General features: G+C 38.5%; 1 protein-coding gene across 5 annotated transcripts in view; it reads right to left on the bottom strand.

The window, feature by feature from the left end:
- Nucleotides 1-20,588, bottom strand: part of NFAT5 (nuclear factor of activated T cells 5) — a 108,556-nt gene that overhangs the window by 36,224 nt on the left and 51,744 nt on the right. For 2 of the 5 annotated variants that reach the window (XR_003762907.1, XM_029075717.1), the window contains exons 3-5: nucleotides 11,892-12,450; nucleotides 7,130-7,322; nucleotides 5,096-5,286 (exon numbers count right to left, since the gene is read on the bottom strand). Coding sequence is in view for 4 of the 5 variants with exons in the window: in XM_029075717.1 (XP_028931550.1) it covers nucleotides 5,096-5,286; nucleotides 7,130-7,322; nucleotides 11,892-12,450 (943 nt within the window). In the remaining variant the exon portion in view is untranslated. Of the gene's footprint in view, nucleotides 1-5,095; nucleotides 5,287-7,129; nucleotides 7,323-11,891; nucleotides 12,451-12,935; nucleotides 12,998-20,588 lie in introns of all 5 variants that reach the window. The other 3 variants (XM_029075722.1, XM_029075718.1, XM_029075723.1) reach the window with 3 other exon arrangements.

Consider the following 20,588-nt stretch of genomic DNA (forward strand, 5'->3'; position numbering starts at 1 on the left):
TGATGAATGGTTGGGCACATTTCTAGAAATGCCTTGTCTTTTTCATGTACACACTGAATATGTCCTTTTGAAAAAAGCTACTTATTTTTATTAATACAGTAAATGACATTACAAGCTCGTTGTGGGCAGGGAACGTTTCTATCAACTCTGTTTTAATGAACTCTTCCAAGTACTTAGTACAGTGCTCTGCACACAGTAAGTGATCAATAAATACAATTGATTGATTGGTAAGATAATGGTTTAAAAGAACTTCATTCCTGTGGTTCTGGCCTATACTAATACCTCTAAATGGACTATCAATCATATTTATTGAGGAGAGGAATGCCGAGGGGCCAAGGAAAATTAGAAATATGAAACCATCCACATTTTTCCTTAGGCATCAAGAACAAAATATTTCAATACATAAAAGCCAACTATTGCTAAAGACCTCTACCTAAGTTTCAGATTTCATAAAAGTTAGGTGGTGAAGAAATCCTAAAAAACAGAGCGAAACGCCATGCCAAGAAAAAATCATCATCGAGAGGATCGTTCTCAAATCTGGCATGTAAAAAAAAGGAATCGTGAATACTTAAAAACACATCGATTAATTCCACTAAGTACTGTACCGCTCTGAAACCCCAGCGCAAGATTTTCAGTCTATGTTTAGCATTAAAAAACTAAAACTGCCTTGAGCTTTGTGAATTGATATGGATTGGAGTAAGGAGCCACCCTGCCTAACAATTTTGCCCCAATCTCATTCCTCACGAAAAGAGCCCCAAGTTGGTCTCTAGAGAGCAGTCTCCACCTTATTTCTCCATCAGGTTCAAGAGCCTGTCAGAGTCTTAATAACAACAGTAATAATAATAATAATAATGATGTTGGTATTTGTTAAGCGCTTACTATGTACAGACCACTATTCTATGCGCTGGGATAGATACAGGGTAATCAGGTTGTTGCCCATGAGGCTCACAGTTAATCCCCATTTTACAGATGAGGGAACTGAGGCCCAGAGAAGTGAAGCGACTTGCCCACAGTCACACAGCTGACAAGTGGCAGATCTGGGATTCAAACCCATGACCTCTGACTCCCAAGCCCGGGCTCTTTCCACTAAACCATAATGAAGCAACAGAGATTGAGGGGCAAATCTGAGTGGGCGTGCTCCCTCCAGAGTTCCAATTTTCAGAAGACGTTAGAAGAATCAAGGAAAAGATCTACAGGTGTATCCCTGGGTCTGCATGACTGCAATACAAGGAATTCCGAGATAACCTGTGTAGAGGTAATTTTAGTTGAACCAACAGAAAATGGCAGAGGGGAACATGGCCAGGAAATCTCAACTGGCTCACTGTTGTTGGGGCCAAAGTGGTGGAGCCGTGATTCAGCTATCTGGACACTGAGGTCTAGCCTGGAACCATTTAATAGTCTCCGGTCCTCTTTCTGCTGGAAAAATCAATGGTGGCAAATGGATTACGCAGAAGCCACATGGACTCGTAGGGGAAAAACTAATACTAGTAGTAGTGGGGAATTGGAAAAGGAGATGTAAAATAGGCAACCCAGAGACTAGTCTTAGGACTCAGATATGATTACTGCAGTGTCTGTTATTACAGTAAAAGGGGTGGAGTGTAAATGGTCCCTAGAGGGCCATCCCTGCAGTAATAAGCAAGGATGTCTATGGCAGTAGAATGTCAAACAATAACGAATTAAAAATGACATAGGAACTGCAGTGTCTGATAAGGTAGAGAAAGTACAGAGATATTTTGTTCCAGGGAAACAGACGGCACCTGTCATCCCAGCCGGGCAATTTGCAAAGCATGCCGGATAGGGAGAATTAAAATCAGAAGTAGAGAGTTATGAAACTGAGAGACTTACCAAGTATTACTGATGGAGAAGTGGTTAAGGAGAATAAGGCTAAAATGAAACCCTCATAATCAGTCAATAAATGGTATTTACTGAGGGCTTGGGAGAGTACAACGGAGTTAGCAAACACGATCCTTGCCCTTAAGGCTCTTATAATCCAGTGGGGGAGAGAGATATTAAAAATAATGATAATTACGCTATTTGTAAGGTGCTTATTATGTGCCATGCAATCTCCCAAGTGCTGGGATAAGATAATCAGGTTGGACACAGTTCCTATCCTTTAGCGGGCTCACAGGCTAAGTAGGACGGAGAACAAGTATCAAGTCCCCACTTTACAAATGAGAAAACTGAGGCACAGAGAAGTTAAGTGGGCAAGTCATTTAACTTCTCTGTGCCTCAGTTACCTCATCTAGAAAATGGGGATTAAGTCTGTGAGTCTCACGTGGGACAACCTGATTACCCTGTATCTACCCCAGCACATAGAGAGCACTTAACAAATACCAACATTATTATTTTTATTATTATTATTATTAAGTGATTTGACCAAGGTCATAAGAACAAAGAATAGAACTCAGGTCCTCTGACTCCCAGATCTGTGCTCTTTCTTCTAAATTATTGCTATGGAAAGCAACATATGTAAGGATATGTACATTAAGAGTGGTGGAGGTTGGAGAGGGTGAGTATCAAAGTGCTGAGGGGTACAATCTTAAGTGCATAAGTAGAGCGGAGGGGAAGGAGGGAAAGGTGGGGAGATGAGAGGTTGGTCATAGATAACGCGGACAGGAGGAAGAATTGGGTGGATAGATGAGTGGTTATAAGGGAAAGCTTCCTTGAGGTGATATGATTTTAGCAGGGTTTTGAAGATGGTTCTGAAGAATGGTGGTCTGTTAGACACGAAGAGGGAGGGAACTCTAGGCAGGAGTGAGGGGGTCAATGGCGAGACAGATGAGGTCAATAATAATAATAATAATAATGTTGGTATTTGTTAAGTGCTTACTAAGTGCAGAGCACTGTTCTAAGCGCTGGGGTAGATACAGGGTAATCAGGTTGTCCCACGGGAGGCTGACAGTCTTCATCCCCATTTTACAGATGAGGTAACTGAGGCACAGAGAAGTGAAGTGACTTGCCCACAGTCACACAGCTGACAAGTGGCAGAGCTGGGATTCGAACTCATGACCTCTGACTCCCAAACCCGGGCTCTTTCCACCGAGCCACGCTGCTTCTCTAGATCAAGGTACAGTGAATAGGCTGGAGTCAGAGGAGCAAACTATGAGAGCTGGGTTGCCGTGGGAGAAGAGCAAGGACAGATAACAGGAGAGAGCTGACTGAGCGTCTTAAAGCCAATCCTGAGAAATTTCAGTTTGATGAGGAAAAGTAGGATGGGTAACCACTGGAGGCTGTTGATGGGTGGAGAGACTTGCACAGGACCATTTTTAGGAGAGTGATCCAGATTGGAGAGGGGAGCGGCTGGACTCGGCGGCAGCAAGGAAGGGCAGGCTGTTAGAAGAGTTGAGAGGGAAGAACACTTTGTGCAGAGCACTGTATTAAGTGCTAGAGAGAGTACAATGTACCAGAGTTGGCAGACTTGTCCCATGCCCAAAAGGAGCTTACACTCTACAGGGGAGACATATTGACATAAATTACTAACATGTCATAAGTGCTGTGAGGCTGAGGGTGGGGTGGATATCAGTGAAAATGTTAAAAGATATATATAAAAAATGGTGCAGACACCAAAATGAGACAAGGCCAACTTCAGACGGAAAACGAAGAAATGGGGGGAGACAGATATTAACATAAATTACTAACACGTCATAAGTGCTGTGAGGCTGAGGGTGGGGTGGATATCAATGAAAATGTTAAAAGATAGATTAAAAAAAAGGTGCAGACACCAAAATGAGACAGGGCCAACTTCAGACAGAAACTGAGTGAAGCAGCTACCTCAAAGGACAATATCAAAGTTGATAGGGATGGTGGGAGTGGAATGGAATGGGGGCAGATAAAAATGTAAAAGCATTTAGCCTGAATTGGAATTGGAACCTTTGTGAACAAGAGCCTCAGAAGAAAATGTAATGGCTCTGGGTTCTCAAGGTTCTGCAGGAGAAATGCGTATCTGTACATATGTATTTATCTTTAAATTATATAAGTGACATTCATATTAATGTCTGTTTCCCCCCCAGACTGTAAGCTCACTGTAGGCAGAGAGCGTGCCTGCTAATTCTGTTACGTTGTGAGCTTCCAGGCGATTGGTGCAGTGCTTTGCACATAGTAGGTGCTCAGTGAGTGCCCCTGATTGTCTGGTTTATTACTTAGACTGTGAGCCCCAAAGAGAACAGGGACCGTGTCCAACCTAATTAACTTATATCTACCCCAGAACTTAGAACAGTGTTTGACACATAGTAAGCGATTAACAAATACCATAAATCAAAGAAAAATGCTCTGGGTTCAGGCAGACGTCTGTACGGACGTCAACGAAATGACACACCATGGAATGTTGTGTCCACGTGAAGGCTAATGTGACCACGTTGCATGGAACAGGAGATGGGAGAGAGCTAATAAATTCCCATCTCAGAATGGCCAAACGTTTGAAGCTGGCCCCGAACTGAGGAGCAACAATATCAGAAAATCCATCAGAGATGGAATTTTGGCTAAAAAACAGGAAGAATTTTTATGAATGTTTGCAATGTTTGCCTTTCACATTCATGTGCGGAAATCCCTCTCAATACACAGAATTTAAGAAAGTGACACAGGCAAAGGAAAACAGTCAAGAATACGATTAAAAATGCTTTGATCAAAAAATGACATTAAAATGGCTAATAAGACTAGCAGTAGCACTTTTTCTTTCTCTGTGTGTCCCAGGAGGGCAGGTTCTGTGCCTCATTGCATTATCCTCTCTCTCCCCCACCACTTAGCATAATGTTTGGCACATATTAGTGCTTAATGCCATTATCATTATTATTACATGCTATTTTGTGGGCGTTTTCTTCAATATATATCAACTAAATTTGGAGTATATAGATTTCATTTTTATATAAAATGCAGCAGCAACTTAACAATACATCATTTAAAGACTGGATGGTTAAAATCTGTATTACCAGTGTTATTTTAGTCTTTGCTCTTCTTTTTTCACCAAAATAACTCTTTCACATGCAAGTCATTCAGAAACAGGAATTCTGCTTTCAAACTAAATCTTGAAAGCTAAAATACAAAACATTTTCTTGCCCTATCACAAGGAATAATGCCGCGAGGTAAAATTATTACTCACGCCAGTGTCATGTTGTTGCTAGGATCGAGGCCAACTTCTATTACTGTAGTGCCTTCAATGTCGACTTCTTTACAGGGGGTTGTATTTCGTCCAGTTACCCTGCAGGCTTGATAGAACCCATGTGGTTTCACTCGACCAGAATCATTCCCCACAAACACTTGCAACACTACAGGCTCATTGTGGCCTTCCAACTGGAACAAAATAGCAGGAAATAGGAATGTAATTGACCTTTCAATTGATCTAATTATAAAATCAACATTTAAAACGCAGTCCAATAAGTACCTAAGCTATAGTGTAGCAATGAAACGACACAGGAAACACCTACATAAAAGGATTTGTGTGAAAATATTTTCAGAACAATGACTTTGAGCATTAAAAGATACACAATTGGAATTTCTAAATTAAAAAATAATATAAAGAGCATATATCGGATTGAGTCCTGTAGAAGAGGAGAAATGGGTGGGGGGTGGTTATTCAGAAGTTCCGGTGGAGAGGAAGGATGCTGAGAGGATAGAGGATGTTCTATCCTAGAGCAAAGGATTTTCTATGCAGGGAGTAAAGAGACTTATAAAAATCCTTGCATCCTGGTTTAAAAGCAGCAAGACGATGTGCCCTGCTTTGGGTTATAACATATCTGGAGATCTGGCTATAAGGTATCACTCTGCTCTCCTTCCTAAATCTAATGTAACAGTGATACATAAGCTCCTCTCCAGACAGTAAACTCATTATGGGCAGGGTGCGTGCCTGCTATTCTGTTGCACTGTATTCTCCCAAGCGCTTAGAACAGTGTTCTGCACATAGTAAGCACTCACTAAATGACAACTGATTGACTGACTGATAGAGGGGCCACGGAGCACATATTTGTATCTGCGACTACAGCCTAGACAGCACTTTCCGACTGGAACCAGGAATAAATCCACCTTCGGCAGAGGATTTAAGAAGGGAAGGAGGGAAGTGTCTATCTTTCCCCAAAGGTTTAGGAGGGAAATGCTTCTGTGCACTGGGGAGCTCCAAGGAGAAAACAGCCTACTGCAAGACGTTTGGCATTCAAGGGATAAAGTCTCAGTTATAATTGATGAACACAATGATACTTGTTGAAGAAATTGTTCTTTAGGTCTTCTAACATCCTGGAGTATGCACGTGATTTTTGAGATCCATTTGCAAACCATGAAAGCTATGTTAACAAGTTGTAACAGTTTGGTCAGAGAACCAAAGCACAGTTTTCTAGCCCAAGATAAGCAAACGCAATCTTAAAAGTTTCAATTCTAGTTCATTTCACACATTACAATCCTACCCAAACCTGCTTTATAATTTGGAAGAACACCTCTGTGGCTTGAATTATACTGTTCCTTTATGTTTCATACACTAATTTTCATCCAGTTGGAGACATTTCAGTAACTCCCAGCTCGGTTCCTCCCAAGGGCAGGCTACTCAAGCAGCTCAGATCCATGGAATGGTCAGAATTAAAAGGCAACATTTCCGCTTTGCCCAAGTGACGCACCATTTGGAGCCATTCTCTGAGGAAGTCTTGGGTGGGGAGAAACTGTGCCAGCAGAGGACAACTGATCATCTGAATCCTCTGGCACTCCTTGAGTCAATGAAGTCATCTACTGGATGAAATTTAAGGAGTAGACAGGCAGTTTTGTGCTGTTTCTGCCACTGCTAAATTAAAAGGAACTATAATTTTCCAGAAAGATGAAGTAAACAAAAATCCTCAACAAATACTGCTATTTTCCACTTCCTGTCAAGGGGAAGTCAGTATGGAGACTGCTGAATTTTACTCAAGTGAAGTTCCAGTACTTTAAAAGATAGGTGAGATTGTAAAAGTTAAAAGGAATGTTTGGAAATATTTTCTTTCCTGTAAAACTGGAGATTGAACACTCCTCTTTGTCTAGGAAGTGTTGTGTACTTATGATGTCAAGACCATCTGGTGAAGAAAAATTAGTCGCAGTTCAACTTTTTATTAAGGGAACATGGCAGGAAAAGAATGGTTGGAAATAAGCAGAGTTATTAATATACTGCTAGACAAAGTACCTTTACAGTAGGAAATCCTTGCTGGGTCCTATCTTTGACCGAGCCACGGCTGCCCTCGGTCAGGTATCGAGCTCTGTGCTGGGTCTCCGGCTGTACCACTATTTTCAGCTCTTTTCCCTCACTTTTAATAGGATACTGTCCACATAACATAGGGCTCTTCTTGGCTCCCGTTCCTTTCTGATTTTCAGATGCTCTGAGAAGTGGAAGCACATCATTGAGATAATGTCATAAGAAATATTTTAAAAGAGCAAGTTACATTGGAGGACAGGTAAAACCGGCAGGTAAAAGCAGAGCAAATGTCCAGCTAGAATTGCTTTTCAGACACAAAAACAACCTAGGGAAAGGAAAGAGGGTCAATGGTGTATATGGAATGTCTTTGAAAGATTTATAGCAGAAGACAATAGGAAGGAGGATAAGTGGAACAGGTGGGCAGGGGATACAGTGGAAGGTAAGGCTAACTCCTGAAATGGCTTTCTATCTTAACAATAGTTTGGCAGAATGTAGGAAAGCTTTTTTATATATATTTTCTAAGTGGATTTCCAAATTAAATAATTTCCGTGATAAATTGCCAAAAGCCGTCATTGAAAAATCATTTAACGTTGATCATTATTGATATTCACCACCTTTATGGATATTATTTGGGGCTTCTGGTGAGTCAAACCTAGGAATTTGAAATAACAAATACTTTCTGAAATGTGACTTGGAAAACATGATGAATCTAAGTGGTTTTAAACAAGTGCACTGTTAGCACCACTAATAATACCTAGAGCAATCTTTCCCGGATTCATGTTTTCTAACCGTATTTTTATCTTAAAATCTGAGAGTAGAAACATGAATCCAAGTGCCCTTACTATGGGAATCCACAATCAAGATTTTACTCTATATCTGTTTCAGAGGACCAAGAAGTAAAAGTTTTGATGACATTCAAGAGGTGTTAATGAGGTGTACATCCCTTTGATTCTATTTATCGTGATTATGTTGTCTTGTTTTTGTCCATCTGTCTCCCCCAATTAGACTGTGAGCCCGTCATTGGGCAAGGATTGTCTCTATCTGTTGCCAAATTGTACATTCCCAGTGCTTAGTACAGTGCTCTGCATATAGTAAGCACTCAATAAATACTGTTGAATAAAGAGCCTATAATTATATGTCTATCCAGGTTAGACACTCAGTTTTGAAACCTGCCTGCAAATCTGATTGCAGTAGTGTAGAGCACCTGACAAAATTCTCTCTGAACAGATCAAATCCTCTTTTCATGCTAGATTTCAAATTCAAAACAAAAGGTGATCTTCTCTAATTAAAAATTTCAAAAGTACAGTAATGTATTTCATTTATTATCTTGGCATTACACTTCTTCTCCAACTCCTTTCTTACCTGACTGGCTTTGTGATTCTGTTGTATCGTACTCTCCCAAGTGCTTAGTACAGTGCTCTGCAGATAGTAAGCACTCAGTAAACGCAACTGACTGACTGATGAGTGGTTGGAAGACATGTGAGAATGGAATGACTTTTTTGCTACTTATATCACAGCATCCCATAAGGTTTGGAAATGTCTATTAAGTTCAAAGACAACGCGGAAATACAAATGACCTTCATTCAAGAAATCAAATTTAAAAGTCTCAGGACTTTTGACAAAATACCAACCGATCTACCAATAAAACATTTTCAAATAATTTCCATCGGTGCAAGTCTTTCTAATCACTTTAATGACAGGACAATAATACGAGAATGTTATCATCTATTGGTCTGGGTGCCTTCCACCTGCCAACCTAAATGGACAATTTAGGCAACTATTCTTGTCCAATATTTAATTGGGATATTCTGATTCCTTTGCCTGCGTAATCCACCTAGTTGCCTCCAACATGCGAGACTTATACCTGCAAAATAACACCCTGAAATAATACCCTTGGATGACAATCATGACCAAAATCCCAGCTACGCTGATATGAATGAATTGTAGGCTACTAGAAATTTAAAGATAAGATATAAGAAGGAGATGGCCCAATAAGAATAATTACACTTTAAGGACTCTGACCTTGTTATACTGATTCTTCCAATACATCTTCTTGAATGTTGAAATCCGTTTTCTTGAATACCGGATTTAGTATCTGTCTACTTAAAAAGGGCAGGCACTGTTCGAAACTTGGTTAGAATATCTTCTCATGAACTACCATTGTGTATAGAGATAATAGGAAAGAGTTTCTATACTCTTGTGAAATTGTGTGTTTACCTCCTATTCGCTGACTACTAAAATTGGAAAGTTAGCTTTAAAAAAAAATCCTACTTGATTATTTCTAAAGAACGGTAGGCCACCAAGTTTCTCATCTGTCCAAATAGCAGCATTCTCTTAATGTATGATTCCCAACCAGCTAGTTGCCCTAAGAATTTCTGGGCTCTGATGTCTTTAATTTAGCCACACCCTGAGTGTAAGTAAAATACAATTCTCTTCCCAACAGATTCCTTGCCACACATGAGAAATGACTTGCGAGCATAAACTCCCACCTCCTTGAGTTCCTCATCAGGGAGTAAGGTGTGCTCCCAGACAGCTTCCCCGATTAAAGACAACTAGGAAGCAGGGTTCTATAGTGTCAGAACCAAATTGATCCGCGTGAGGAACCGAAAAATCTTAACACCTCTTCCAATGAAGATCAAGATTTTATTTTTCACAGTGTTTATACCTTTGTCTGAAAAACTAAAAGGAGGAATTTTAAAAACTGTGCACAATATTTCACGACGCTGACCATGATTCTTTCTCTACTGTATCCAAGGTCAGAATTAATGAAGAAATAAAACTTTCAACTATTTGCTATCTTATTTTGGGACTTAGAGTAAAATGTTTATTTACCAAACCCCGGCCTACCATCATAAATTTAAAATAGGTAGGGAAAAGCATGTGCGAATAGAAATTCTTTCAAATGTTAATTACAGTTCTCGTGATTATCCTAAAAAATAAAAACTTTTGCTTGAAAACAGTGTTATAGATCTTCCCTCTCGCCTACGTGAAAAATCACCTTAGGGATAAGACTTCGCTACAAGGGAAGAAAGGCAAGCACAGGTAATTCACTCATGTGGCCATAAAACACAGGCCAAAATTGCAATTACCTATTCTAATAATGAAAACTATAATTTACTCTTCAAAAATCTACTTCTGGGAGGAAGCTATCACCTGTGCCTTAATCGGAAGTTTTCCTGAACATTCAAATAAAATGCACATTTTCTTCAATGACGTACAGGGTATAAGAGGGATATAAGCATTTTAAACTCATTGTTCTTACTATCAAATAGTTTCACTATAATTTCTCAAATGGTCAAAGCTTCCAGTCTTGGATTTCTTAATTTTTTTCATCTAATTTCTCAGGAAACAATAGGCTTATATTTTTTCTTTAAAAACAGATCCTGAATCAAAATTTCTCTCTGGAAAAAAAAAATGAATTTATAAAAAACATAAAATAGTTCTGTCTGTTTTTTTTCAACAATGCTTTAAAATGAGGTTTCTTGAATAATTATTTCTGCAGGATTATTTAATTACATTATTTGCTCAGTCTTTCCTCTCATGGGAGAAGAGTTAATAAATTTGAAATATGACCTCTTTTTCAAGATCCTTGAGCACAGAGATGGTGTCTACTTTTACACTACTTAACTCCCCCAAGCACTTAGCAGAGGATTTTGCACACCGCAGGTACTCAATAAATACTACGGATTGATTTATCCTTAGTTCCAAAACACCAAGTATTGGTGTCTATGATGTCATCAAGTTGCAAACTACTCTGAAGGATTTTTCAATCTTTTCAATAAGGACAAATAAATCTGCAATTTTAGTAGTTCTCTGACAGACTTGGGGAAATTTTCCCAAGAAAATCCCCAGTTAGCATTTCCAAAGTTACGGGGAAATATTCACCACTCTAAGCTTTATTGCAAATTTAACATTAAAAAATTAGTCTAGCACATGGATGCCATAACAAAAGGTCACAGGGAGAGAAAAGTTACACTCGCTACACATTAGAAAAAACAGATAAATATTTTCTAAGGTAGCTACCGGAATGTACTTCATGAAGAGTGCGAACCGGTGGAGACGAAAGAACACTCAGATGTGCACTCTGTCCCCACTCTACTCCCCTCCACACACACAACCCAGAAGCACAGTAAGAAAGAAAATTAGAGATTTATTTCTGAAAAAAAAAAATCAAATACAGAAATGAATTAACATTTAAAACAAATTTGATTGAGCAATTTAGCTAACAAAATGTAAAAAACGTATTCATCTAATTGCTGAGAAATCTTAACAAGCCATTAACCTCTTTGCCTTCTCTTTATCGAATGAAGAGAGATTGAAGTAGACAGTGAGACGGAAGTCCTCACATTAAGTCTGAGCGAGATTCAGTTAGAGCACATAACGTGCCCAAGATTGTAATCTATTTCCAGTTCACGTGCCGCTTTAAGAGGGGGCCGCTATCGATGGACATTTATATTATTAATATCGTCACCTTCTGTTTGTAAGTCCACTCGAAAAAGCCAAAACGGCCCTTTCCATCCCCTAACCGGCTTGTTACGTAAATTCGGCCCAATACGTTGAAATCGACCACTCGTTTTACGCTTCGGCAAGTCTAGATGATTCTAGTTAAGACTTCTCACAAGCTTCGGTTCCGAGCTAGCATCCCTCCTACCTAACCTCACGTAGGAATGGAGGCTACCGCTTGAGAAAAGGGATGGTTTAGCAGTTTGGCTTTATAAGACGGTGATAGAGCTTAAAAAATGCAGATACCAACCCATTTCCTGCTTTTGAGTTTCCTTTGCTGTCCGTAGTGAGCTGGGAAAGCACGTAGTGAGGTGCTTTGGCACTGTCTGCGTCGAATATATCCATGTTGGACTCTTCGCAATCTCGTCGTTTGACCCCCGGCCTCTGCTTTGGATTTCGTTTGCGAGATTTACGCGGTACCTCAGTGTTATCGTTGTAGGAACTGGTGCTCATGTTACTGAAGTTGGAGGGGGAATCCTCCATCCACATACTGCAGCTCTGCTCAGATTCCAATCCGCACCCTTCATCCTGGCAGGACATCCGACTGTTATCCAGCAAGTCCTCCGGCGGCGGGGAGATGTACAGGACTGTGTGTCTCTTCGGTGTTGACGGATGCTGCTGGGCTGTGTTACCGGTTAACTGCTTTTCACTTACCCCTCGATTACTTACCCCCACGGCTGAGGAGCAGCTCTCCACTTGCATAGCCTTGCTGTCGGTGACTGAGGTAGAATAAATGGTAGGGCTGGAAGAGGTGGTAAAGGAGCTGCAAGCACCGCCCATGGAGGAAGAGGAGGGAGCTGAAGAAGCATCTGCAGTGTACAATTTGAGAGTAAATACACTATACGTGATTTCACCTGCGCTGGCTAGCAGTCCCATTGAAAATGTGATCTGTGAACCGATTGATTTTCCCCAGATGTATATTTGGAATTTGGTAAGTTTGAGAATGTAAATGCTTCAAGCAATACAAGGCCTAAGTAATGCTTTCCTTGTTTTCAAATGCCCAGATTGTAATATTTAACTTGTGTTACGATCATGGTTTTTTGTTTTTTCAAAAAGACTAACTTTAAAATTAAAGTTGTAAAAAAAGGCTGCGAAGCAAAGAAGGAAGCTTTTATTGCCTCTGCTGGACTGGTTCTTTTTGAATTTAAGCCATTTAAAATAATAAAGGAAACCCCAATGTGAAATGTATGCTTGTAGTCCACATTCAATGCCAATTAAATCATTCATTATAAGAATTTTTTTTGGAAAAAGTGGGACTGTGCTTAGCCACAAAATATTAAAATAAGTTTCTAACCTATGAAGCAGAGAACTACAGGTCATTTTTAATGCAGACACTCCCTGCTTCAGAGGCAAATCCTGGAATAAAAATATGAGAAAATAAATGAGAAAAGAGCTGCTGATTATTCCAGATATCAATTATAAAATGATAAATAAATAGAAAAAAATATTTATATATATATATAACTGAATTGTAGGCAAAATGGAACTGGTACCAGTCACTGTTAAATGGTTGGCTGCAGAAGTTGAGGACAGTAGGTGTGAAAATTATTTCATTTGGAACGTGCTGGGCACTACATGATGAGCACCACTAGGATTTCAGAGGCTGGAAGTGGCAGTTTAAAACAAAACATTCTGAAATTAATTAATCTCTAAATGCAGAATAAAAGCAGAGAAAAGAGCCAATTACTGAATCATTTTTCCTTCGAGAGTTAGTACTTCAGACCTCTGGCAATTGAATACCACTGTTCCACTTCCCTTTAAAAGGGATAGGCTGATCATCTATATTAAAAGGGCTACTTTTGACTTGAGTAATAGCAGGGTTTAATAACTTAAAAAGAAACAACAACAAAAAACAGAAAAATCTTTTGGGTGTAGCAGAATCGGTTCTTTAAAAAAGATTTTTGCAAATTCTGTTTATCACACCCTTTGTGTCTATGTATGAAGATAAAAAAGCAGAGCTCATCTTACAGTACAGATATTTCTAAAATCGTGGCATAGGGCAGAACAGCTCATTGAATTTTACAGTGTTTTAGCTCTTAGCATAATTTAGAAGGCAAACCAATATTTAAATGGTCAGCATAAATTAGAAATCGAAGGTTCTAATTTAAGAAGTAAAACAATCTACAGGAGAAAACTGGAAGCCCAACACAAAAAAATAAGAAAAGGTAAAAGCCTTATTAGGCCAATGGAATAGTGGGAAAATTTCAAATTAGTATTTTATCAGTCCAAGAAGGATCAAAGCTAATGGTTGAGGTAAATCTTAAAATAGTAATTGCTTAGTGGGGGAAAGTACTGTTTACATGAGTTACAGTACAAATCTGAAAATGATCAACAAAGTCTTGAAAGAAAATGGGGTGTACCAAATATATAATCAAATAATCTATTTTTTGTAAAAAAAAAATGGTATTGGTAAAGTACTTACTATGCGCCAAGCACTGTTCTAATCGCTGGGGTAGGTACAAGATAATCAGGTTGGACTCCGTCCCTATCCCACATAAGGCTCTCAGTCTTAATCCCCCTTTTACAGGTGTGGGAACTGAGGCAAAGAGAAGTTAGGCGACTTGCCCAAGGTCACGGAGCAGACAAGTGTCGGAGCCGGGAGTAGAACACGAGTCCTCTGACTCCCAGGCCCATGATCTTTCCATTTTAGGCCGTGCTGCTTCTCAAATATATATATTATAAAATAGTAATTGGGAAAAAGTGTCATTTTGTGTAAAAGTAAAGACACCCACAACATATAATCGCTGTCAGAGTTCAAGAGGAATGCTGCAGTTGTTAATATTGTCTATCAATAAGGTGCTCTACTTTTAGCCACATGGAAAGATTTTTCCCTGTGACCCTAAGTCCTGAAGAACCTGGGGCAGTTGGATGGTACCAGTTCCATTTTCCAGAGTTTGAGTCCTTGTCAAATGCAGTAGCTGAAATTGGAAGATTCAGTCACTTTAAACTGCATTCCAATTTAAAGAAAAATTGATCCTTTTTGTATCATGCATTAATGCAATGCTTTCATAGTAAACAAATATTTTTAAAAGATTTGTAAAATTACAAAATCTAGATGCTAATGTCAGTGACAGTTTAGGAGCTGATTTGCAGCCACTTTGGGTTTAGATCCGTTCTTTCCTTGTTTATTTAGAAATGCTATCTACCAGATAAAAAAACACAGCAAAGTGTGTTTCTCTAACGTTCTCCACGGGTCCCAACTACTAGCAATGTTGAAATTAGGTTCCTTTTTAACTTTTACTCTAGCCCTAATAGAAATACAAGTATGCAGCATGCAATGTTTGCAAATGGAATGCATAAAGCATGCAGCATGAATGCTGTGAACTTGTATTTCTGTAAAGCAGCTCCCTCCACCCCACTTCTTCAATGGTACAACTGAAACTAAACACCATGCACAGTCAAATGCAGAATATGAAAATCCCAGGGACCCCTGCCCATGACAGACAGAAATCATGTTGGAAAAGAAGGTCCATGACTTCAGAAGCTGGCTATAAAATTTTACGTTAAAATAAAGATCCATCGCAATTTTACAGAATATGTTGGAAATAAGCCCTAATATTGCTATTCGTTGTAAATAAAATTTTGCTTACGTGAGTCATAAAAGTCTCATTTACAACCTCCATGAAAAACCTTATCGCAATTACAGAATTTAGTTATCTAACAATCAAAGTCTGTTCTGGGACAGGTATACCAAACTGTGATATCATACCCTACATTAGTTAATTTTGAATGCATCTTTCTTGGAGACCTAACATACAACACTTGTATATTTTACCTTTAGTTTCCCGGATACACTTATTAAATAAAAGAGTATATTAGCACAAAGCTACAAAGCTGGAAATATCAAGACTATCAAAAGACACCAGCAAACATCTTTCCAAAGTGAAACACTACTTATACTAGGGACGTTTACCCCAACCTTGATCTTAAACTACAATTATTTTTTTTTTTTGCCTCTTCACATCTCAGATTAGAACACAATGTGCATGAAGGTTTCTGTTAATTGTAGGATATCCCTGCACCCTATTACTGCAGGCTCTTGGCAGGGGGAATCCCACTAATTACTATACTGAATTAAATAGAGGTCAAGGCTCCAGTTAAATGAATGCAGCAGTGTGTCCATACAGCTCTGGTTCCATATCAACTGAGTTCTGTGGATAATTTAGCAGAGTGCTTTCTAGATAGAGCCATATGTTGCATTACTTGAGAATGGGTAAATATTTAATGTTTCCAAGTAACTACTTAGTGTTTCCAGGCCAAGGCCCTTCAACCAGCTTCTTCCTTAAAATTATAAATGACTTGGGTCCCCAAAGTATTAATCCATCAGTAACTAGGAAAGAATCAACAGGTCACAGTGTTCCAAAGTTGTTTTACAATTCATAATATAAAATCAGTGGCTAAAACTGATTTAGAGGACTTGGGGTTAAGGCTGCTGAATTACATCTAACATGATAAATACTTTGAAGAAAACTATTTCTGTTTTGAATATTTAATCTTTGAACTCTAAATTCAGAAGTCATTTAATTCGGCATTCCTTACATTCTAAATGACTATCTACAAAAGGAGTTTTCTTGACAATAGAGAATAGGTAATTGAAATATTTAGAAAAATCATATATAAAGTCATCAAGAAATAGCCCAGTTCATAGCCTGTGAAGCTAGATGGCTAGCATAGGGCCCACGTCCACTTGAGTATTTCCTCAGTTTACATAAAACCTTTAAATATTCTCCTTATAAATATTTGGGGCATTTTTTCTGCTGCTCTCTCTTAGAGCTTCATAATACTCATGCTCGGTATTCAACAAATGTTGACTTGATTCATCTGTCACACAAAAGTGCCACTGGTCGGGTGTTCTTATCCTTTGCCTGTATCTTGTGCTCTTTGGCTTATCGTTCTCAGTTTCAGTTTGATACATTTTCTCTCTACTCTGCTTCCTGCTGCTGTATTTGTTAACTGAACAGAACAGATTACTCAATCGTCAACCTAGATTGTTGACTGGCCACTGATATCAGTTGAGTCCTGCCCTTGTATATGCAGTTATGTGGATTTTTTGTTGTAATTGTTACAGCTATAAATGTGATTACAAAGACAAGCTAATTCTGGAATCTATTTTGATATCTGCTCCTAAACACCATATTTAGCCCATTATTGCTACCACTTTATACTCTGAAAGTATATTTTATTTCATGGTTTAGGAGCAAAATTAGGTACCTGGTCCACAGTTTTACAAGTTTAGTTTTTATGTGGCTCTTGCCAAATGAAATTAGTGAACCATTAAATAGCACCTCCAAGTTGGAAGGTCAACTTCCCTCTCTATTGTAAAGAAAAAATTCATTTTTTCCTTTATATAACTGATATAATCGCCAGTGGGTAATTATCTTGAACCCAAATGAATTAATAATGAGTAATAGTTTAGGTCACAGCATTTTCTTGGCCCTTTAAGGCACATATTACCAAGTGGAATAATGAGAAATCCTGTTTAATAAATACAAATATTTAATCTTAACTTAGAATGTTGATTCTAAAATGAATACTCTAAATGTGGTGTAGAGTAGTCTTCTACAATGGTTTTCTATTTCCTGACCAACTGAAGCAAAATGAATCCTATTTCTGGCAATGTAATCGGCTAATCTGTGTTTCTGTCTAGCAAACCGAAAAGCCGCCTATTGGCCTATGGTCCCATTTCTTTCTGTGAAAGCGAAATTGAATTCCGATGAACTGTTGGAATAGTTAAGGTTTGATATGGAAATACAGAGCTCATTATTGGGCAGGGATTGTCTCTATCTGTTGCCGAACTGTGCATTCCAAGCGCTTAGTACAGTGCTCTGCACATGGTAAGCGCTCAATAAATACTACTGAATGAACAGCCGAACGAAGGAAACAGTCGACAAGGCCTAAAACGGCTGATTTTTGCTGCTGAATTTACTCCTACAATTCAAGTAGCAAAGAAAAGGTGAGAATGAACAAAAAATGGCACTACCATGCTTATGACAGTGCAGGATTCTTCTTTTCCTTCAACAAGGTTTTTAAATTCAAAGAAATAGTTGAAGATCCAAGTCCTAATGGATCTGTTCCCCTATAAACGTATATTCAGGTAACGTAACTTTTAAAAAATACTCTTCATGTGGCGAATTGTTTAAATGTGTGCAATGAAAGCAACTGTCATCATCAGTGGAATTTAACTTTCCTTTTCCCTCAGATCTTTCCTATAGAGATTCTTTAAAGTTTTAGAAAGAGCAAGTGCCTTTCAAAAAATTTGAAGTCAAAATGTGGTGCAAGCCACCTGATATTTAAATGCAGAGAGGCGCTCTTCAATTTTTCAACAACTGCAGCTATTAAAAGACTCCTCACGTGACCCTTGCATGTATGCCAGAAGGGCCAGACTACTGGCCATCGAAACAATCAGGAAAATAATCATCAACATAAGGATGGGTTTGGAAACGTATCTGGACTTCATAGAAAGTTTAGACTCAGTGATTTATTTCTTCAGCAATGGCTTCAAATTTAAACATCATGTCTGGTAAAAAAAGTCACGGGATGCAAAGGTACACTTTGAGAACGAAGGAGAAAGATACTCAGAGAACAAAAAATACGCAGGGTGGACTCTCTTGTTGCTGAAGAGCTGAATTATGAACCAGAACACACAAAGTGGCTGCAGACCTGCTTTTCAACACTTTATAGGCCAACCTTGGTTTTCTACTTTTCTTCTTTTTCTTCTTATATTATTGATGTAAAGTTAAAAACTTTACCCAAAAGTTTAGTTTCAATCAGTATCAATCCACGGAAGGAAGGAAGGAAGGAAGGAAGGAAGGAAGGAAGGAAGGAAGGAAGGAAGGAAGGAAGGAAGGAAGGAAGGAAGGAAGGAAGGAAGGAAGGAAGGAAGGAAGGAAGGAAGGAAGGAAGGAAGGAAGGAAGGAAGGAAGGAAGGAAGGAAGGAAGGAAGGAAGGAAGGAAGGAAGGAAGGAAGGAAGGAAGGAAGGAAGGAAGGAAGGAAGGAAGGAAGGAAGGAAGGAAGGAAGGAAGGAAGGAAGGAAGGAAGGAAGGAAAAAGACTTAGGAAGAAGTCTGAAAATGAGACCGACCTACACCCTGGGTGAGATTGGATGGGTTAAGTGTCTCTGGCACTATTTGTCTTCACTATTGACAGACACTGTCACACAACCCACCACACGATGCCTGTCTCTGAATGGCGGAGCTAGAATGCAAGTGTATTAATAGAAAAAACAACTAGCATCCCAGCAAATATAAGCAGCAATCCAATTTATTTTATTTAAGAAATAGCAAAGATTGTAGGTTTGGTTATTTTAATTTACATTATGATTTAAACAGTTTCCTCATTTACAGTCACATGCTGAAACAGCAATGCTATAAACCTACAGCAATCACAAAATTTAGACTTTAAAAGAAATCAAAACTTTGTAACAACTAGAAGATACAATAGTGGCAAGTTCTTACCTGAAACTTTTGTTGATGACTCATATTCACCAATACAGACAAAGAGGTTCTACTACTCGCTAATAAAAATGCAACCCAATCCAAATGCCAAAATTCAGTCCCCCTTTGGGCTTTCAAGAAATAGCAAAACTTTATTTCTATCCCACCTTTTTAAGAGTATGTTAATGGTAAACTGTTTTCCTAATAGATTCGGGCAACAAGAAAATCTGGGAAGCCCAAGATTTCTTTCATCTCTTTCCCTAAATCAACAAATTAACTCAATTTGCTATTGTCTATCAATACCTATCCATCACCCAGCTTCACACACTGATAGAAATCAAACAGTCGTTTTGATTGACCAGCACTATGGTTTTTTTTGTTACTGGCATTAGCAGAGAACACAATTACCTATTGTTGAGATTAATGATTATGTGACAGGTATCAAGATTCTGGATTCAAGCCAGGATATAATAAATACTTATTTCTTTAAGAGGTCATAACACCACCAAAATAGTACCTAGAATTTTCTGGGAGTTTTTCAGCTCTCCAGTTTTAGGAACTGTACATTTTTAAAGTTTTGCTTAAGACTCTGATATGAATTATACTACAACAGGTATTTTTCAGGTGTTGAGAGGTAAACTTAAACTTCACACAAATTGAGATACCTACCTAACAAGCAAATAGGATATAATTTGTAGCTGAAGAACTTCTAGCCCAGAAAGAAATGTCCAGGTCTTTGAAAGCTCGTTAGCAATCCCTTCCTTTCCAAAACCTGAAATCTGCCGGGAAGTTATTTTTCTACCGGTAAATAAAGTAGTCTTCTGCCCTGGTATCTCAGATTTGGTCCAAAGGGCCCAAAATAAAGATGAAGTCTTCAGATAATAAGTTTTTAAGATAAAAGGCCCCAAATTGTGCTATAATTAGTATACTAGAAAAGATTGCGGGAACTATGGGTAAAGCAAAGAAAGTACCACCAGTGGCCAAAATGGTAATACTGACCAAACACAAAAAAAGTAAATAGTTACTACTGGCTTAGAGAAATTAAAATTATAGAGAATAAAGGTCATACTGTCCAAAATGTCAATCAATGATATCTACTGAGCACCTACTGTGTACACAGAACTTGGGAGAGTAAAATACAGCAGAGTTGGTGGATAATGTTCCCTGAAAACGCCACCTTGCCATAAATTATTTCAAATATTTAGAATGCACGTCAATGATTTTCAGTTGACTACTAATAGTGTAGATGTGGGTGGCAATTTTCCTCCTAAAGTCTACCTTATCTAGAAGTTTTCTTTACTTGGAACAGAATGAAGTTCATGGAAAATCAACAACAAAATCCTCTGTTTAAAAAAAAATCTGGTTTTGCTATTTGGGTCTGGATGGAAAAATGCAATAGTTTCAATAGTAGATGAATTCTCACAGGCAACAGATAAAGGATATTATTTTCTTAATAAATGTCTTAATAAAACGATTAGTAAACAAATCAAGCACTTAGTACAGTAAGTGCTCAA

Source organism: Ornithorhynchus anatinus, chromosome 11 (assembly GCF_004115215.2).
Source record: "Ornithorhynchus anatinus isolate Pmale09 chromosome 11, mOrnAna1.pri.v4, whole genome shotgun sequence".
Lineage (NCBI taxonomy): Eukaryota > Metazoa > Chordata > Mammalia > Monotremata > Ornithorhynchidae > Ornithorhynchus > Ornithorhynchus anatinus.